The 20,033-nt window shown below is 49.9% G+C and overlaps 1 protein-coding gene across 1 annotated transcript; it reads left to right on the top strand.

Annotated features, from left to right (window-relative positions):
• Positions 1-711: 711 nt before the first annotated feature.
• On the top strand, positions 712-19,690 carry SH3YL1 (SH3 and SYLF domain containing 1). Its single transcript, XM_090280146.1, has 10 exons — positions 712-802; positions 2,364-2,474; positions 4,898-5,011; positions 6,983-7,047; positions 9,073-9,185; positions 10,000-10,128; positions 11,849-12,017; positions 12,641-12,716; positions 13,832-13,888; positions 18,824-19,690. The coding sequence occupies exons 1-10, from the start codon at positions 712-714 to the stop codon at positions 19,012-19,014; spliced, it is 1,116 nt and encodes a 371-aa protein (XP_090136272.1). The 3' UTR covers positions 19,015-19,690.
• The last annotated feature ends 343 nt before the right edge of the window (positions 19,691-20,033 follow it).

Below are 20,033 nucleotides of genomic sequence, written 5' to 3'. Positions count from 1 at the left end.
TGAAAGAGATTTGACAGAGTCGGAAAGATCTGCCACACAATTTACAAAAGAAGAAATTGAAAGAACACACTTCAGGACAAAGGAGAGGGCTCTGGAACTGCCCTTTGCAATAAGCGTCTAGAAACTGGGCCGGATGCGGGGAATGTGTCTTCCGTGTCAGGGGTCTGCATCAGATGGAGCAGACTGAGTTTGGGGAGGGCGTTGGCGGAACAGATTAGGGGAACAGAGGGGGTTACAGAGACAAAGAGTGGGGGAGATCTGCACAGGGACCCCGAGTCCTTGGCTGAGCAGTAAGCATTATTGGGGAGTGCGGGGCCTTGAAGGCAGGGAAGATAACTGCCAGGAAGCTGTGAGGGGAAGGCCCTGGGCCCACACAGGGCTGTGAGGTGGCAGTTCCGACCTGCCAGGGGGACAGAGCCCTTTAACCCCAGGACCATCCACATCCACGAGAGGCCTGAAGGGTCACGCCCTCGCAGGGATAGCAGTGAGCTAAAGACGCCCCCGCGTGCCTGAGCCACACCTCACACCGACACTCGCCGCCTGCTCACCTCGTGCCGTGTTCACAACTTGGAGCAACGACCCACTTTCCTAGAAAGGGGGAGAGACGGGAAGATGTAGCCCAGAGCTGGGAGAAAACCCGGTGAGAAACGGACCCAGGAAGAGCAGGGAGGACGCGGCGATCAGACAAGAACAGGAAAGCACTGGCACAAGATGCTCCCGGGTCTGAAGACCAACAGAAACACGGTGAAGACGGGAACGGAGGGAACGGACAGCGACCACCGGGACTTCCGCCGTCTTCGCGGTGAAACACTGACCGCCTGGTCTGAGTGGCAGGTTTTACATTAACCCTCTTGATTCCTTTGGATCCGCGTGGTTGCTATGGAGGGAACACGCCAATATAACGGGCCTGTGTGTTGGGGGCATGGGAGAGAGGGAGGGAGCTTTGTCCTTTGGGATTCTATCCTATTATCTAGGGCTTGGGAAGGACCAGGAGCTTTTTCAAAATAACCCATCGACGCCCACACCCCGCGGCCCCACCAACAGATCCCTTGACAAGCCCCTGCGGTCGCTCCCCTCTTCTCGGGTTTGTCCCCTCCCACTGGCCTGTGAGGACACAGCTGCACTCCTGAGGGGGCACGAGAGGCTGGAACTTCTGGCGAAGCAAGCAGGCTCGTGCGCCTCGCACCCAGGCAGCCATCGCTGTGTTTAACCGCGTCTGCTCCCCTGGGCGCCCTTCCCTAATCACCAGCTGCCCGGCCAACACCCAGCGCCCTGGCCTGGGAAGGGGCGGACCCGCCCTCCTGCTTCCCGGCTGCAAGGGTCACCTGAGCCCTGTTAGGCGCTTATGGTCCCAAGTGCAGGGACCAACGCTCTGCCACCCGGAAGCTGCCCTTTGGGGATATTAGTTTTAAGCTACTTATTAAGAAACAAGAGACTCAGAAAGAACTTTGACCCGCTCCCCCCTTTCTTGCCCAAGCGATTAGAGAACCGTGCTGCAGGAAGGAAGGGGCAGCCGTAGCCTGACCTGACCCGAGTGTGGGCAGCGGAGGCCGGGCAGCCTGTTAGGCAGATGCCCCGCGTCTCTGCGTCGGCCCAGCAAGGCTTCTCCTGCCCGGAGCGCTCCCTGCTGCTCCTCCTCAGCCCCTGCGGGTCAGGCCTCCGCCTGGGACGTCTCACGCCCCCTCCGCCCCGCTCTCCTTGTCCAGAAAGGCCTGGTATTCCCGGTGTTGCCCTGGGAGGTTCCGTGGGATTCCCGTGCCCCTGCATTAAACTCCGATTTCCTCCTGTTGCCCCGTCTCTGCTGGGCGGTGACCAGCCCAGCCAGAGTTAGACGGTGGGAGGGAGGGTGTCAGCGCTTTTCAGCTGCCACCCTGGGGAAGTCATTCAGTTCCTGAGTCTCCCAGAATTTTACTCATGAGGAAAATCTACAAAGACAAGTCAGACATTTTTGACAAAGTAGCCAACTGTATATATTAAATTTTATATTATCTATTATAGACAGTTGTAAAATACATCTTTTTAAAATTCTTAATATTTTAATGTTTTTATTAGTATTGAAGTGAGTTAAGAATTATAGGGAGAACATACATAATTAGGAGATCAGACTAGATTTTAAGATCCTTTAGAATCCCATGATTTTATAATTTTTGAGGTGTTTAGGGTTTCCCAGTCTCTGAGTGGATTTAATTTACTAGGAATATAGAGATGGAAATTAATAATTGAGGATTTCCAGTTAATTTTCTTTGTCTGGTAGGGCACAGTTTGTTTAGGCTTAATTGTGTATGAGAAAAATGAAATGACAATAGATTTCTAACTTCTATTTAGTATGTTTTTTAATAAAATCTTTTTTTTTAATGTTTCAGTGAATAACCCTATACCGTCCAATTTGAAATCAGAAGCAAAAAAGGCTGCTAAAATTCTAAGAGAATTCACAGAAATAACTTCCAGAAACGGACCTGACAAGATCATTCCCGGTAGGTAAATAAAATGCGTCCTGTGCGTTTCTGAATGTTCTGTTTTCTAACTGAGGTTTCACGTTCTTTGATGGTCAAACCCCAGGGAGCAGCAAATCCCGAGATCCCCTCTTCCTCTGGCTGATGCCCCGGCTGCGGCTGCGTCTGCGTCTGCGTTGGGCAGCTCCTGGCCACCCGCCCTGCCTGGATGCCCCCAGGTGCCCCTGCCGGGAGCACCTGTGCCCTGCACCTGTCCTTGCCCCTGCCAGGAGCACCTGTACCCTGCACCTGACCTTGGCCTCCGTTTCTGAGCACTTTGCAAGCTCACCTTGCAAACTCCCTCACTCATCTCAGAAATAAATTTTAATTTTGGTTTTTTCCCCTTTTAGCTATTTGCAGCTCATAGTGATTTAGGAGGGCATTAATCAATCATTCTCAACACAGCCGCACATCAGTACTCCTGGGTCGTAAAAGTAACTCCGCCCCACCTGTGGAATCAGACCATTTCTCTCTCTCTCTCTCTCTCTCTCTCTCTCTCTCTCTCTCTCTCTCTCTCTCTCTCTCTCTCTCTCACACACACACACACACACACACACACACACACCCTGCGGCCAGGGCGCAGGTCATTAACACCTCTGCCCTGTGGTTCTTACGCACTTGGGCTGTGGACGGGTGACGCCTGGCCTGGATGAGCCCTTGGGAACCGCCACCAGTGACCTCTAAAGGGCATGCTCCGCGGACTCACCTCCGGAGAAGAAGGGGCCCACGCGGACCAGGCTGGGCAGCGTTGCTGACAGTTCCCGTCTCAGTGAACCGCAGGGCTTCGGGTCCTGCATTAGAGAAACCAGCTCCATTTCTTAACCAGCGCTTTCTGAAGTTATTTAACAGAACTTTAAACGTCTAAAGATTTTTAAATTTGTTGTTATCATGATATTAGTAACATTAAGTATTGTTTCAGTTCAGCCACCAAAGGGCTTTGGACACCCTTGCTGTTCACGGTGCAGCGGGAGCTTCCGGAAATGCAGGACCTCGGGTGGCTGCGGGTCCCGGGCTGGGGGCCAGGGGCTCCGGGCTGGGGGCTCCGGGCTGGGGGCTCCGGGCTGAGGGCTGGGGGCTGCGGGCTCTGGGCTGGGGACTCCGGGCTCCAGCTGCCAACTCGGGCTGTGGCTCAGCAGCCGCGTTTGCGCAGCTCTGCTGGGACCTGGGTGCACACACAGGTGTGAGGTGCTCCTTTAGGACTTGAAGGTTCAACCAGAAAGAATGGGGTTTGGGGAGCATGAAATGCGTTTGTTGTAAAACACGCTTCACTGTGTTGTGCTTCTCAGGAGCACGGCACTGACTACAAAAGCGTTGGGTGAGCTCGGATGGGACGTGTGGAGGCGGATTCTCCCAACAGGTGGTGGTAAAAATCAACCTGCCTGACACGGGGCGTCGTGCTCAGCCGTGTCGCACTGTACTGATAACATCTTAAAACACAAAGCTGGGGTGCACTTCGGCAGACGACCGCCTAAGAAGCCAGCTTTACTCACAAACAGCTCCGCGGGTGTTCTGCGTAGGAAGTGCCCCACGCCCCCAGGAGGAGTGGCTCTGAGAGCCTGGAAGTGATGTGCGCACCTACATTAGCCACTTTCTGTTTTTCTAGGGACGCCTGCAAAACCTTGTTAGTGTATTTGAATGCAGACAGTATCTGCTGTGATATCCTTGACAGAATATTTAGCTAAAGTGAGGTTAAATTATGTTAAAAATAACATTGGGGCTCTGAAATGACTTCCGGTGTTTAGGTTTTCAGAGTTATTTGAAATATATAGTATTGTGTAAACAGATCCACACAACGGAGAGGCACTGTGTTCGTGGGTATGTATTAATAACCCACGTTTTATGTCTCTGCTTCCCCGAAATGTGACTAAATCAGTACTTTATAAATTGAATTATATTTTCGGTGCACCCAAATCCTATAACGGATCATCTTACAAAGTTCAAAATGTCTTGAAGTGTCAGAGTCGCTTACTTTCCTGCATCTGGGGCTGGGTTTTCATATTACAGCTGCATGGCTCAGCTGAGGTCAGAGCCACACGCTGTGTGTTGGTCACTGTAAACCTTCTCCTTCCAGCAAAGAGATCTCCATCTCCTGAAAAATACTAACTTGTTATTTAAATTACGAATTATGTTCCAAATTAATTGAAGTCCCCAAATTATTCGTCCTGCTGTGAGATACCAATAAACCTCATCCAGAAGGATCTCAGTTACTCTGGCCGTTGCAGAGTTTTTGAGCCCTTAACGGTGTTGCATATGCAGAACATAACAGCCAGCCGGGCCCAGCAGCCCTGTGACTTCAGTTTTGTTCTGGCTCCATGGTGCCACTGGGCTTCTGATGGGAACCCAGGCATTGTGTGTGTGTGATCTGCTTCCACCTGCTGACCTGTTGCTGTCTTTGACCTTGGCAGCCCATGTGATTGCTAAAGCGAAGGGCCTTGCGGTTCTGTCGGTGATAAAGGCGGGGTTTCTGGTAACGGCCCGAGGAGGCAGCGGGATTGTGCTGGCCCGCCGTCCAGATGGAAGTAAGTGACGCCTCTTCACATGGGGAACGGAGAATCCCCCTTCCTCCTTGCTCTGTTTCCATCTGAACACATCCCGTAGGGGGCGTGACAGGCTTCCCACACCCAAAACGATCACCCTAAGGGCTCCCTCGGGTGCGTCCTGGGAGTCAGAGAAGCCAGTGGCCTTCCCAGCTCTCTCCTCGTCCTGAAATGTCAGACGAGGCTCGGGTGGGTCAGGCTTTGTCTTGCACACGGTCAGAGTTCCTTCACCGGGCAAATACTAAGCATGACAGAATTGCATTCTGCTGTGAAATGTGAGTTCTTTTTCTTCAACCTCATGGTACAATGGTTTTCTTCTGTTTTATGGAATTTTATGAGAAAATGGGAGCCATCTGGATGCGTTCCTATGCCCCTGAGGGACTCGCTTTAACAAACATCCCCGGAGCAGAATCATATCAAGATCAAACTGATTTGGTTCCACTTTCTGTGATGAAATTAATACTTGAATTTTCAGAGATGGAATCAAAGTATATTTGCCTTGAATCCCAAGAATCAGCATTTCCAGTTATATTTAAAATGCATGTGGGTGTGTCACGACCAACTGAAATGCTCTATTCCGTTTAGCACTTGCTGTCAGTCACGTAAGTGGACACATCTTTGTGTGAAGAGTTATTTTCAGTTTAACCATCTGTGGGATGGTAGATACATTAGGTGACTGGGGCACGGCCTTGGACCCTCATCCGCTGGACCCACGCTTCCTGCGAGGTGTCCCCCAGGAATGGGGCTCCACTCTGAGGGCTCGGTGTTCAGCTGTGACGCCAAAACGAAAGAATTCTCTTCGTCTCAAGCGTTTCCCACGTTTTGTGGGCGGGCTTCCCCGCAGCACAGCCAGGAGGGGCACGCTCAGAGGGGGCCCCCTCGGTGCGCCCGCGCCTGTGAGAAGGGCCCTGGCCGGCAGACTCCCAGACGGGCGGAGGAGCTGCAGCCTCCAGGGCTCCTCCCAGAGCCCCAGCTGGGCCTTCCTGCCGGGCTCAGCGCCTCGTTTCTCGGCCACCTTGCTTGCCCAGCAGTGGCTGCCCAGACCCAGAAGTTCCCGGGTCCCTTCTGGCTGGGGGACAGGGACAGCTCCTAACACAGGAAATGGGAAATAACGTTGGTTATAAGACACTGAGTTCTGTCATCAGAACTCCTCTAAATCGGGACAGGTTAGTTCTGGACACACTCAAACGGTATTTCTTATCTGGAACATGTGCAGCGGGACAGTTGGTTTAGAAGCTAACAAGCATTTAAAGAAATTGCTTTATCTGGACAATTCCACCCTCCCCAACCAGATTAATGTTTTTTCTGGACGTGTTTTACCTATTTCTCAGTCAGGAAAAAGAAGCATACAATAGTCCTGTGACTTCCATATCGTGGAAAACGGAACGTACCTAGTTTCCAACTGTAAGGAAACATATCTAGTAGAATTTAACCATCTTGAATTTATAGCCTATTCCTTGAGTTTCTATAGGGACAGAGGGTGTCAGTGGTTTTGCCCCCAGAAATTTAAAACAGAAACACTGGAACTGTGTGACCCTCAGGAGCGATTATAATAAACTCTTCCAATGCTTCTGCTCTCATATCTGTGATAGAAGTCTAACTGAAGACTAGAATCGTTGCTCAATTATTCTGTAAAACACTGTAAAGTGTTGATTGTTGAAATCATCACGTGCTGTGCATGCTCAGTGGGTCAACATTCAGTCGTTTGGTGTTAGGCATGTTGATTGAGAAAGATGAGACAGCATGCATTGGTAAGTCTAAGACACTCATAATGAGTAGCTAATACCTTTCAAATTTTCTAAAATTAAAAATTATATATAAAGAACATTGAAAAACAGAGGAAAATGCCACATTTTTATTTCTTTGAACAGAAGCAGCATTCCTTCCCCTTTTAGCATTTTTACCCCCACGGGTGGGTTTGGTGGTGGAGTAACGTGCGTGTATGTTCCTTAGAGTGGTCTGCGCCCTCTGCCATCGGAATCGCGGGCCTCGGTGGAGGATTTGAAGTAGGAATTGAGGTAAGTGGCCGAGGTGACCCCCATGGTCTTCTTTTCTCTAAAAGCGACGTAAAAGTGAGAGATTTCCTCCTGTTCTTGATTTACCACCTGTGGAAACAGTGCCCTTGATTCTCTCGACGCCTCTCCACCTAAAACTACCTAACGTCACCATTTTTCCTCCGTCTCTTTCATTTAGAGCAGAGTTCTTTTCATTCATCATGCTCCCATCCTTAGCACATCCGTAGGACAGATATGGCTCGAATCTGGGGTGTATTTGGCCGCGTGTGGCTCGTCTCTCTCCCCAGTGGGCTCTGGCAGTGAGCGGGGCTCTGGTGGCCCATTAGTGCCTCGGTATTTGTGGCAAAACTCAGTTTTGTTACATCTGATGCTCAAATCACTTGCGATTCCAGAAGACAGTCCACTTTGCTCCTAAGGACGGAGACGCCTTCTGTGACGGACTGGCAATGCTATGGGTGCGTCTCTGTGGAGCGCCGCGGTGCGGGGCACCTCCCGCGCGGTGGGTCTTTCCTCTGCTGCTTTAGTGCTCACGTGATGCCCCGACGCCCTCAAACCCCTGGCTTCTTGGAATCCAGTTGTTCCTTCCTCCGCGCCCGTTTGTGGATTCCCGCAGCCTCCTTGGGAGGAAGTGTCTTGCTGACTCTTCCTTCCTCTTTATTTCACGTCTTTTCTCACTTCTATAGAAACCATTGTAAAAAGAGGAGCGTATTTCAGTGTTGCGCATCATGACTGTCTTTTTGTTGTGTTTTCGGCCAAATCAAAGTCCTCAGAAATGCTGCCTTCTGTGTCAAGGGTGCTTCCCCCCCCCACCCCCCCCCGCCCTGGCCAAGCAGGGGTGGACCTCTCAGGGACTCCTGTCTGCACCCCTGGGACTCCACGAGCAGCTGGGGTGGGCTGCGGGGTCCGTCTCAAATAGCATGTATTTCAGTGGTGAGAGACTAAGGAATAGGGACTTCGGTAAATGTAACGTAGTAAAGACTAAACAAGAGGGTCTCCATGATTCTCTGGAAACTGGATTTGGGGCCACGGTGCACATTAATAGCCTTGAAAAGCAAGTACAAGTGAAATGTATTCCTATCATCCAGTAAATGCAATAGAAAGATTTAAAATAAGCATTTTATAAAACGAGGTGCTTGCTCATTGTCCCAAAGCAATCTGGTCCCGTCTCTGAGCTGCCGGAGCACAGACAAGGAGGCCACACCCGCCCAGCCCCCCGGCCCTGCCTGCTGTGGCTCTTGGTCGGCTCAGGGCCCGCCCCTGGACTCAGGGCTGGGGTTCAGACGTGGGGGCTCTGGCGTCCAAGCCGCCCTGCCTCTCCTTAGATAGATGGGTGACGTCACTTTTCAGCTCTCCCCTTGGGTGCCACCGCCAGCTGAGTCCCAGAAAACGAATGCCTTGAGCATTTTCATCCTAAACGCTCGTCGCTTTACTCAGAGGTGAAGTCAGGGTGGCAGGCGCTCGGTGCGGGCGGCGGCATTTCTTCCTGGTGCCCCGAGCCTGCGCGACATAAAACAAAGTGCGCCGCGGGGTCTGCTGGTCCCAGGCCCGCGGCCTTGCCGGGGTTGCCGGTGTGGAAGGGCCGTGAGGAACCGGAGCCCCTCTGGGCCTGGGGCCTTCGGGGCCCCACTCCTGTCCCGTGTCCTTTGGCCTGGCTTCCGGGAGAGTTTGTTGCCAGAAGTACTTCTGAAGTTTTCCACCCACCCCTGATTGGTCTGTTCTGGTTCTCGCTGTGACAGTTTACGTAGCCTCGCTGACCCTCTGCACCAGCTGCGGAACACGGTTGTGGAGGGAACCGAAGCGGGTAACACAGGCCCCCCTCCTGCCGCGAGTCTCAGCGAGGCGCAAAGGGGTCTGCCGTGTGCTCCTTACACCCCCGTGTCTAAATAAAAGTAGGACTCTCGTGTTCTTTCTTGTCTACCCTGAGATGCTCGCTACACTATATGCAATGTATTTGAGTTTTAATCTGCATGTATTTTAAATAGCATTCAAACATAATTATTTTTAAATAAATAAGTTTCTACATTTTAGGTATCGGACTTGGTTATAATTTTGAATTATGGCAGAGCAGTAGAAGCTTTTGCCAAAGGCGGCAACCTGACCCTCGGAGGGAACTTCACTGTGGCAGTCGGGCCCTTGGGAAGGTGAGCTCTGTAAACGCCTTTGAACAGCTGGGGATGGAAATGTTTTTAAAATGAAACAATGTTATGATTTCTATACTCATGGGAGGTCTGAGGTTGCTTACCATTAAGAAATTTACAAAACATTACCAGCGTGATAAATGAGAGAATTTGCACACACGGCAAGAAACTAAATATTTCTGAAATGCAAGCTGTCGTATCTACTGGAATTAAATACAAAATTTACGTTAGACTTTGAAGGAGCCAAAGCAAGTGAAATTTAATTAACTGGCAAAGGGCAGCATCAATCAGGAGAGAAAAGGCTTTTTTTTCCCAAGTAAACTGTGAACAATTGAAATGGAAGTGTTTTACTGGAGGATTGTTTAAAACACGGTGGGTTCTCCTCTGTCAATGAAGTACTACTCTTGCGTTTATTGAGCGATTTTGGAATATTTTAAACCCAGACTGTTCACAGAAGTTACACAGTAAAACCATCTAAAACGGTTTCTGAGTTCCATGAACGGACCAGGCGCAAAGAGAACCCACCGGCTCCAGGGCCCGGGAGATGCAGGTCCCTGTCCTGGGAAAGGGCGGCCGAGGGGAAGATACCAGCTTCCCGTGCGGCCCCCAGGCCGTCCTGTCCGTGGAGGCGGGGACTCTGTCCTCCCCAGACCAGCCCTTCCCAGCTCCACCTCACACCCCGCAGGTGAAAGGTCAAGGCCGGTGAAGTAAGCCTGGAACGAGCCAGTCTTCCGGGCCAGAAGCCAGCGCTCTTCCAACGCTTGTCCTTAGGGACAGAGCCCCTCCCGGTCCTGAGGCCAGGCCTTCTGTCCCGCAGGAACCTGGAAGGGAACGTCGCCCTGCGGAGCTCCGCTGCCGTCTTCACGTATTGCAAGTCCAGAGGCCTCTTTGCCGGCATCAGTTTGGAAGGCAGCTGTTTGATTGAAAGGAAAGAAACCAATCGAAAGTAAGTGCGAGCCAAATAATGTTCGCTGATTTAAAGGAAGTGTCGTGAGAAAATAGCACTTCGTCCATTTATACGGTCGTTCTCAAGAGTTACAGAGCGCCTTTGTGTGTTCTTTTCTTAAGTCAGTATGTGGCTCTGAGTGTCTATTTCTTCATCTAAAAATTCAGTGTGAAGTTATGTGTACCGACAGAAAGTTTAGGAAACACAGAAAGCTAAAGGAGTGGGACATTTTACTTCTTTTGAGATGATCCTCACTCTGCTTTGCTGCCTCCCAGCATTTCCTAAGCGTGATTCCCTCCTTTCCATGTGTGACTGCATCACAAGAGTCCATTATACACCCTGTTTCCCACATAACATTATAGGAGCTACATAATAGTCTATTAGTTGGATGTATCATATCAGAGACATTTTCCGAGCATCTGCAGAGCTGTGTGCCAGTTGGGTCAATCAGAATGTTTCTCGTTATGAGACGTTTCCTGTTATTGCTCTTTTTTCCACAAAGTAGAGACCACTTTTGACTTTAAAAAACAAAAACGGATTTGAACAGATCCTAACAGGCTCAGAGGAACTTCCGCTTTAAAATGGCACCTGGCTAATTTCCCAAAGCAGCTCTTCCACCTTTCCTCTAAACCATGTCTGATTGCCCAGAAAAAGGGTAAAAGCCGAGACTCACAGAAAGATTTCATCTGGTACCTGGCAGGAGATCTTCCAGCTGTGAGCCTGGCAGAGCTGGTGGGGCTAGTCAACAGCAGACAGGCCCCCCAACCCACCAATAACAGAGAAAAACGGACGCAAAGTCCCCTGTGCCAGTCCGCTCAGGAATTCGGCAGCACGTTGATAGTATTAAACATAAACTAGGAAGGAAGGGGAGCGGGGACGTATGGGTTTGTGGAACCTTCATCACAGAAAGTCAAGGGAGACATTTCCACTCCTGGTTTATGAATTTGAGGAGTACAAGAGTGCTTTTAGGAAGTTCTGACTTCAGCCTTTGGGAGGCTTTCCAAAGTTCCCCTAAATTCTGGATAAACTAAGGCAAATATACTTAATCAATTGCAGGGCTTCCAAGCACGTAAGGCCAATCTTTATAATAGAGTTTTGAAGCAAACGCACATTTAAAGAAACCAGAAAGGCATGTATATTGGCATAAAGCTTAGATGAGGGTTATTAAGAAAGTTAAAAATAAAACCTATAAAAATGTAGGTGCTTGTAGGTGGATTTGCAAAAGTGTTGATCCATATGTACAGTGGAACCTCAGTTCTCAAACTTAATTCCTTCCGGAAAACCGCTTGAGCAGCAGTTTGTTCACAAGCCGAAGCTCCGTTGTCTGTCACTGAGAGATGTGTGACCACCTGGTCACAGAGCTGTCAGCACGAAAGGGGGGCGGTCAGGGAGAGAACTGAAACCCGGAGTTCTGTCCGGCAGCCGGGGCGCTTTTCTCTGTGAACAGCTTGGGTGAGAACCGAGGTCTGACTTTGTACGTATGTTTGTATGAGCAGGTGTGTGTGTATAGATGTGATGCGCTTTTTATACTTTGTGTATGTCAGACCGTTGATGGGGCTGGCTCTAGAAATGACCTTGGAGAGCGACTGTCGGGTCCAGCCGGGGCCGCTGCTGGTCCTTCGCGAGTGAAAGGTGTGTGAGTAAACACACACCCGGGGTTCAACTCCAGAAAAGGTCTACGTCTGTGAAAGAAATGTCCTTCATTTGTATTTCTTTTTAGATTTTATTGTCAAGATATTCGAGCTTATGACATTCTGTTTGGAGATATCCCGCGGCCTGCTCAGGCGGAAGCCCTTTATGAAATTCTTGACTCCTTTACGGAGAAGTATGAGAGCGAAGGACAGCGCCTCAACGCCAGGAGAGCAGCCCGGGAGCAGCGGACGGCCTCGGTGCGTTGGCTTCTCTCTCGGCGGCACAGGACACCTCCCGACGGAGACTGGTCTGTCCTTCTGTCCTCGACGGCAGCCTGCTCATAGCCTGCTCGCCTCCCTTGCAATTTCTCTTCCAGAAAGCTCTTGTGGAAATGTGCTGCAGACTTCTCAGAGAGAAATGCAGCCTGTTCTCCATGGTTGCCGTTCTCCAGGGACAGAGCTTTGTAATATCAGCTAGTGATACGAGCCATAGCGGCTGGTCCCGAGGCCTGGGAGTGCCGGGTCCCCTGGGTCCACAACCCACGTTCAGTCACTTGTCCCATCGTGCAGAACAGAAACTGACTCAGAGTTTGAATTGCCACTGCCTCTCCGGCCACCACATTACTGTACCTGCAGACAATGTCAGGGGTACCCGGACGAGGTACGCTTCCCGTGACGAAGGAGCACACCGCCGCCGTGTGTACGCTGTCATGCATTCCCAGAGCGTGGCCCGGAGCCGCACCCGTGGGCATGATGGTGCTTCATCAGTAGCTGCGTGGGTTAAAATTCGCCACATGCAGTCACCAGATAAATAATGCCTTATATGCTCCTAAGTAAAACAGGGTTTCAAAATTATGTGCGTTTCTCTTTGTTCCTCCCAGGCTAAAGAATTACCTCCAAAACCATCGTCCAGACCACAGCTATCAGCACAAGGCCAGCTGACCTCCGGCTCTCCAAGTAAATATTTTTGTTGCAATTCAAATGCAATTATAATTAAAAAATTATTAAGTATTATTATTAAGAAATGGAGCTACATTGTTAAGCTTTACAGTCAACTAAGAGGGCTAATGGGCACTAAAGAAAGACAGATGCTCAGCCTCTTCTAAATGCGTAAGACAAATTCTCAGTCGTAGAAGCTGTTACATAGAAAATATAATATTTGGAGCATTTGAGATCTTGCTCCCAGCCTATGTAGTCAGTTTGGCACAACTAAAGTCTTAGAAAGTATAAGATTAATATGTTAATGTAAAATCTTTGGAGCAGATGGAATGGGAACATGGTTTGAAGGTTAAAAATGAATATTGTTCTTCCTGACTATTGGGAAAAAAAGCTTGTTGATTTTCTTTAATGGACGATGGTAGGCTTCAGATCACTAAGACATTTAGAGTCTTTTATCCAACAAAATAAAGAGATGATTTATTTAATTTAAATAATTTATTTCGATTCCCAGTCAGGGCACGTGACTAGGTTGCACGTCGGGTCCCCAAAGGTCCCCAGTTGGGGGCGCAAGTGAGAGGCAACCACACAGTGACGTTTCTCTCCCTGCCTCCTTTCCCCTCTCTCTAAAAATAAATAAATAAAATAAGACTTTTTTTAAAAAATAAATGAATGAATAAATAATTTATAATGGCATATGCTAAAAAGTGCACCCTTTATGAAGCTGTAGTAAACATTTTTAGGTGTTGATTAAGAAATATACACATGAATAAGTATGTGGTATTTAAGAATTATGTTAGGAGCTAAGCAAGCAAGGATGCTCAAACATGGCTGGCTGGGGTGACCAGCGGTTCGCACTTGGGGCTTTCGGATCACGTCTGTGACAGGCGTGTGCGCCCACAGGCTGCGTCACTGAGGCAGCGGGGGTCGCGTGTGCCCCAGCTGCCTTGAGTTTGGTGTGTTTTCCGGATTTATCCAGGTGTTCCTTGATTTAAAGCATCGTAAAATCATGATATTTCTATCAATTATGGTAATTTAAAACATTTGCTTAGCAAGGGCAAGATTTGGCTTCTTGGGTACTTTATATACTATCAACTAATAGATGTTCTAAATGTTCCCCTTTTTTTTTTTTTCAGGTAACAGGAATGAATATAAGCTCTACCCTGAACTTCCCAGCTATCACGAGAGAGTTGGTAAATAAAAATCTCTACATGCGTCTGAGAATCACAGGCTGCGCTCTGGTGGGCGTGGACACCCTCTGGGCCAGTGTTCTGCTCCTCACTTTGATTTACAGGCTCTCCACGTTATTCCGAGCAGGACTTCGTTTTTAGAAAACGCTGTGCTTTCCTCCTCTTACGTGCTAATCTGGGGCGGTGAGGGTGGCGTGGAGGCTGGGGCTGGCCGTTCCCAGCGGGGAGGCCCGCGCACAGCCCTGGGCGCCGCTGGGCCGGGGCGCAGGCCCGCCGGCCCTCGAGGCAGCGGGCGTGGTTGGCGCTCGTCAGAGGCGAGGGGGAGTTTGGTACCTGTGCGTTCCAACTGCCTCCTTATTGATTTTCTCTAGGTTTCAGCCCCATGAATATTTTTAATATTTTTAAGAAAATTTTTATTTTTCAAGTTCAAATATTCTGCTGTTATGGGGAATGACTTCATAAAATCTGTGTTACTTTAATAGTCTTTAGAAACTGTTCTTTTAAAGAATTACGCAGTTAGAGATGTGAGTGGCGCTCGGATAGAGGGCAGAATTAAGCACGGGTTAAACAGCCCATTCGATTTCCCACATGTCCTTTGTCCTGGGTCCCAGAACCCCGCACTGTGGACTAAACTGGTGGAGAATCCTGTTTCAAGTAAATAGAACATCAAGGTAGCTAAGTGCCCTTTTTTTTTTTTTAATTAATAAAAATATTTCAGGAACATCTCTTAAGCAGAGTCCCCTGAACAGAAGTCAGCCTCTTCCTGATGGGCTACGGTTTCTGGCCCGTCTCATTCTCGGCTGGCTGCCCCGGCTGGGCACCCGCTTCCTCCCTCTCCCGTGACTCTCCCCACAGGGCCCAAGTCCAGAGCCGGTGTGACGTCCTGCGTCTGATGCGGGCGGGGAGGCCGCGGCCTCAGGCCCCCTGAGCGAGCTCTGTGAGACTGAGAAGAACGCACTTTGCTCTTTGAGGTTTATCGAAATTACCAAGCGTGTCCTTTAGGAACAAAGGAGGTTAACGTACAAACGTTGATACCAAAGCCGCGCATCTAGGAGTTTCAAACTTCAAGGCTGTTAGGCTTAGACGTAGACTGAGGTGTCCTGAGTTAAAGGCGTCCCTGGGCTTCCCGAGGCCGACAGGCGGGCTGCATGGCCCGGGGGCAGGTGCCCAGCAGGGACACTGGAGGGGAGGGACGGTCTCCGCAGGGGAACGGGCGCCACGATGGGACCCGGGAGGCTGGGTGCTAGAGGTGCCGTTCTCAGGGTTCTCGGAAGGCGGCACCCAGGCAGCTGATAAATGTGAGGAATCCCTCTGACAAGGCACAGAGGGAGACTGTTCAACGATGAGAAACAGAACCGTGACAGGGCTCTGGAGACAGACGGGGTGCGGGCCCCGACTGCACGTCTGCCCACGGTGGGCGGCCTTTGTGTTTACGTTTGAGGGCGGCCCGGGCTAAGGTGTACGAACTGCAGGAACTAGGTTAATACTGATATGAATTTATTTCAGTCCTTTCTCCAAAGGGATTTTGAAGGAAAACTTGCAGTGTATTTTTAAAATAGAAGTCACTTTACATTGCTGTGATTTGTAAAAAGCTGTGATCTGAAACCAGCCCAGCTCTCATGAAGGACGTCCACACATGCCGGCCGACGCCTGAGAGAGAGAAGCCAGGCACACAGGCCCGAGCCGAGCCCCCGGCTGAAACCCACTCAGGCCAAAGATGGAGTCGCCGCCGCCACCCCAGCCTGCCCCACGATCGCCTCCAGAGCGCACGCGCCTCTGCTTCCCCATGGCTGGCAGCGCAGGCTGGGCAGTGTCCAGGCCTCTGGGCAGGACAAGCCCTGAGCCCCGGCCCAGTTTCCTGGGGGTCAGTAGCAGAAGTCTGTGCGCTCCTGCTTCAGCGTCCCCCGTCCTCTTGTGTTCCCGCAGTTGTCAGCGGCAACCTCGACACTGTCAGCACCTCTGGTGCCAGCAGGGCTGTCCTGCGCTAGGGGGTGCCCAGCAACACCCGTGGGCGAGGCCCACTCAATGCCACAGCACCTTCCCCAGCGGTGGCCACCACAGATGCCAGACGACTGGTCTGGTAGCCTTGCCTGGTGACACGCCTGCAGAGGACATGGTCTGCAAGGCTACAGACCCACGCGTGGTCAGGGGACCTGGGTGCCAGCATCTGGTGACTGCAAAAGACGCGTCACTGCAGCAGGTGTGTGCGGACCCAGGTGTGTGTCGTGGCCGCGCCTTCCTGAAGCGGCCTTTGCCGAGGCCGCGGGTCTGCACCTGGTCCGGCACAGCCGCGCGGGCGCCCATGGGCTCCGTTACGCGGCTGCAGAGGCGGCCGGGACCCAGCTCATCGCCAGCCTCCCCGCAGCTGCCAGTCACTGAAGCTGACGGTGATCTGTGTCCTGTGAAGTGTGGCCCTGATTCGGGAGCGAAAAATTACCTCTGTTTGAATGAAGCTTGAATATTATGATGAAAATGGCCAGTTGTGCCGAAGATCCTCCGGACTGTTTTAAGCACAGAAATGTGACACTTGAAGGCACGTATTTCTCAGGAGGGAGGGCGTCTGAATGCCTGGTTTGCACCCAGTTGGGTCCCAGAGTAACCCCCTTGCTTCTGGGCTCACCTGTATTTTGTGGGCATTAAACTTTTCCTAAAGAATTTTCCCTGGTGTTTACAGTAAAGAACTTAAGGTCACTTGTGCTTATTGAAGAAAAAACTCAAAGTCGGCCACTGGCCAATGGCCTGGGAGCGGCCTTCATGCAGGCCCGGCCCCTCGGTGTCCCCAGCACCTGGCGGGGGCGGGGAGGGGTCTGCAGCCCTGTGACTGCCTGTCTCACCGCGTCGTTCTCCGGCTCCACGGTGCTGCCTCTGCTCAGAGTTCACGGAGAGAGGGGGCGGCACCCCCACCCACCTGCTCTGCCGCTACACCCACCTTCCCTGTCACCCCTCCTCCCTGTGATTCCGCGGGACTCAGACAAAACCTGAGTGGGGAGACAGGATCGAACCTGGTTGCCGCTGTGTCTTTTCTCCTCTTCAGCTCAGTCTTCCCGCTTCTGATTATCATCATAAACTGCATTCCTGAGGCCAGCAAGAGCCAGAGGTCAGCGGTGGCAGCCGCGCATCGGCTGCACCAGCCCTTCCTGCTGCGTCTGCGCAGAAGAACGCACCCATTCCTGACTACGAGCCCAGCGAGTCAAGTGCGCGGAGAAATCCAGGCTCAGCCTGTTGAACAGTTTGCTACCTGCGTGCAAGCTGAGGACCTTGAGGTCTACCGTCAGTTACCAGCACCTGGAGACAGCCTTCCGAGGCCCCCACCCCGCCTCCTGGCGCAGATCGCCTAACATGTCCAAGGCTCCGTTTCTCAGCTGCCTCGCGGGAGGCGTGGGAGGCGTGGAGGGCAGGTCCGTGCCTGTGACAGTGACCCAGACCCAGGAACAGCGGCCAGTTTTGTCCTCCACACACAGGTCCCCGCTGTCCCTGGGTGTCTGTCCTACGCACTTGCAGTTGTGTGGATGCTGCTACGGACGGATTCGTGCATGCAGCTCAGGGCTGTGGCTTCCCAACACCCCGCTTCCTTCGTTACCCCGCACACCCTGGAGACGGGGCAGGAGGGGTTACTTGAGGGTTTTCGTTGTTTGAGGTTGGTTCACTGAGATTGAGCTTTATACAGAGAGGTCGTCAATACAATGATCTGATCTCAGGGCAGTGAGCCGTGACAGGAGGGCTCGCCTTGTGTCCCATCCCCGGCAGCCCCGCGGCCCCTTTCCTGCTCTGCAGCAGCAAGGACTCATGACCACGTGGGAGCTGCCACTGAGCCACTTCTGATTATGTCCAGACCACGTCAGAACTTTATTCTTTTTGTTGCATCCTTTTAACCTTGTTCCTTCAAATTGGCAGAAGTAAATATAGTATAAAATATAAAAATATGCAGAACTTTTGGTATGATAGGAAAGCGATACCAGTAATACCTCTCATATATTAGTTATTACGAAGGTGATGTATAGAAAGAGCTGTGGCACCATCTTGTGCGGCCGCAAATCCAGGGCTTCAGTGCCTGGAGTTAATACCAGTGGTGACTCCTTTTATTCCTTACTAACGGGCTAAGTTCAGTATTTTTTATTATAATATTATAGGCCCCAATAAGTAACTGATTTTAAAACTGACTTATGTTTCAGTGGACCTAATTGCATAATTCATGCACAGTTACCTGGAACATGGAAATCAAACTCCATGCAGCTGAGTACACAGAAGGTCGGTTCACATGTTTATGAAGCTCTGCAGTTTATAATATTGACCGCCTCGCACTCGCGTTAACCACTCAATTCTCAGAGTATTTCTTCTGACAAAATACATTAAATTCCACACCTTGCGTTGAAGCTCTTGTTAAACATACGCAGATATGCTCCTTGATGTCATCATTTCAGTATCGTCCGTGTTGAGAGAAAGGACCGAGGAAGCCGGACACGGAAGCAGCCGTGCAGCCTGGGGTGGGGGAGGGGAACACTGGTCAACCCACAAAATGCTAGTGCCTGAGCCAGAACCCGCGGGGAGCACACGCATCGGCTTTCCTGTGGCAGCTGTAAGCTACGCAGCCACCAGGACTGCAGTTAAAATAAGAAAAACGCAAATAATATTATACAGGGTATTCACCAGTCAAGCAGGAATAGCCACAACTGTTTGCTGATGCCGTGCTACGTGTGCAGTAACATGCGGTTTGGCGTCTGTGGGTTTAGTCGGTGTTATTACTAAACACGTGCTCTGTGCCCAGAAGGAAAACGGAAGTGTAATAATGTGGTGGCGGCCGCGCGGACCAGCTGCCACGCATCCCGCGGGCCCTCCAGGCGTCCGGTCCCCTCAGTCCGTCCCTCATGTCTCACCTGCGCAGGCTCCCAGTTTTTCCTATAAAAGCGTGAATAATTCAAACGTTTTTTCTCGTTTTAGGCAATTCCAGCCGGCCCATAGAAGTGACGGCACTGTATTCTTTTGAAGGACAACAGCCGGGGGATTTGAGTTTTCAAGCTGGAGACAGAATCACAGTCACATCGAGAACAGACTCGCATTTTGACTGGTGGGAAGGGAAGCTTCAAGGCCAAACCGGCATTTTCCCCGCCAACTACGTTACCATGAGTTAGAATTTGTGTTCTCCTTTGAGAACCACAAAAAGTAATTATTTCTACGCTGATAGGATTTACTAGCCAGTTAAACAATGCTTAGTGTAAGTTTAAAAATTTAGCAAGAATAAGAAATAAAAAGGCATCCAAATTAGAAAGGATAAACATGTATCCTTTATGTAAAAGAATTTGTTTCTTCACCTATAAAATTAATGAGTAACTTACATATCTTTAAATGCTTTGTGCTAATTTTATCACAATACTGTTTAATAGTTAAGATCCTCAATTTATATGGTTACAATCTTTTGTATTTTCAGACATCACTAAGCATTTGATTTGGTGATGTATACGGTAACTTTATTTTAGTTCAAGAATCTTGAGGGTAGAGGCATTCATACCAGTACATTTGTTTCAATTTATAAAAAAGAAAAAGAAATCAGCTTACATAGGGTAGTAATACTTAGAGTTGTAGGTATTAACCAGAATATGAATCCTTAAAAATTATCTATACCTTTAAAAATTGTGTGTAGACAGTTATAGTAGAAATGTACTATTACAAACTTCAGCCACGATGCATTAAAAAAAGATATCCATTCACTTTTTCTTTATAAGGTTATATTTGTTCATTTCTAGCAGTAGAATCAACTTATACTGACATGGTTTATTTGTCCCTAAATAAATGTTTTTTAAATGCTAAGTTAATGTCTTGATTTTGTTTTTCTTATTTTCTTTTTGTAAAGTAAACATAGGTCCCGTGACTGGTCTGCAGGTTAAAACCCACCTCCCTGATTGGGCTGCCTAAGTTTTCTTTAAGCTTTATTAACGTATAATTGACAAATAAAAATGGACGATATTTAAAGGGTAGAACATGCTAATTTGACATACATATACATAGGGGAAGGATTCGCACCGACTCAGCACATTCATCATCTCACATATTTACTTCTATTTTTTGTGAGAACCTTACGTTCTGCTCTCTCAGCCAATGTCAGTCATGCCACGCGTCTGCTCACCAGCACACGCTCCTGTGGTGGCCGAGA

The sequence above is a fragment of the Furipterus horrens genome, unplaced genomic scaffold (genome assembly GCF_987537825.1).
Source record: "Furipterus horrens unplaced genomic scaffold, mFurHor1.1.pri manual_scaffold_6, whole genome shotgun sequence".
NCBI classification, from domain to species: domain Eukaryota; kingdom Metazoa; phylum Chordata; class Mammalia; order Chiroptera; family Furipteridae; genus Furipterus; species Furipterus horrens.
The sequence above is the reverse complement of the archived record's forward strand: the minus strand, read 5'-3'. Positions and strand labels throughout refer to the sequence as shown.

Bases quoted from the DNA above. Each gene is read 5' to 3' on its own strand.
- SH3YL1 (XM_090280146.1), top strand. From the start codon at position 712: ATGCTCCCGGGTCTGAAGACCAACAGAAACACGGTGAAGACGGGAACG. The intron at 5,012-6,982 runs GTAAGTGACGCC...TATGTTCCTTAG, and splicing joins GGCCCGCCGTCCAGATGGAA to AGTGGTCTGCGCCCTCTGCC. The intron at 7,048-9,072 runs GTAAGTGGCCGA...TCTACATTTTAG, and splicing joins GATTTGAAGTAGGAATTGAG to GTATCGGACTTGGTTATAAT.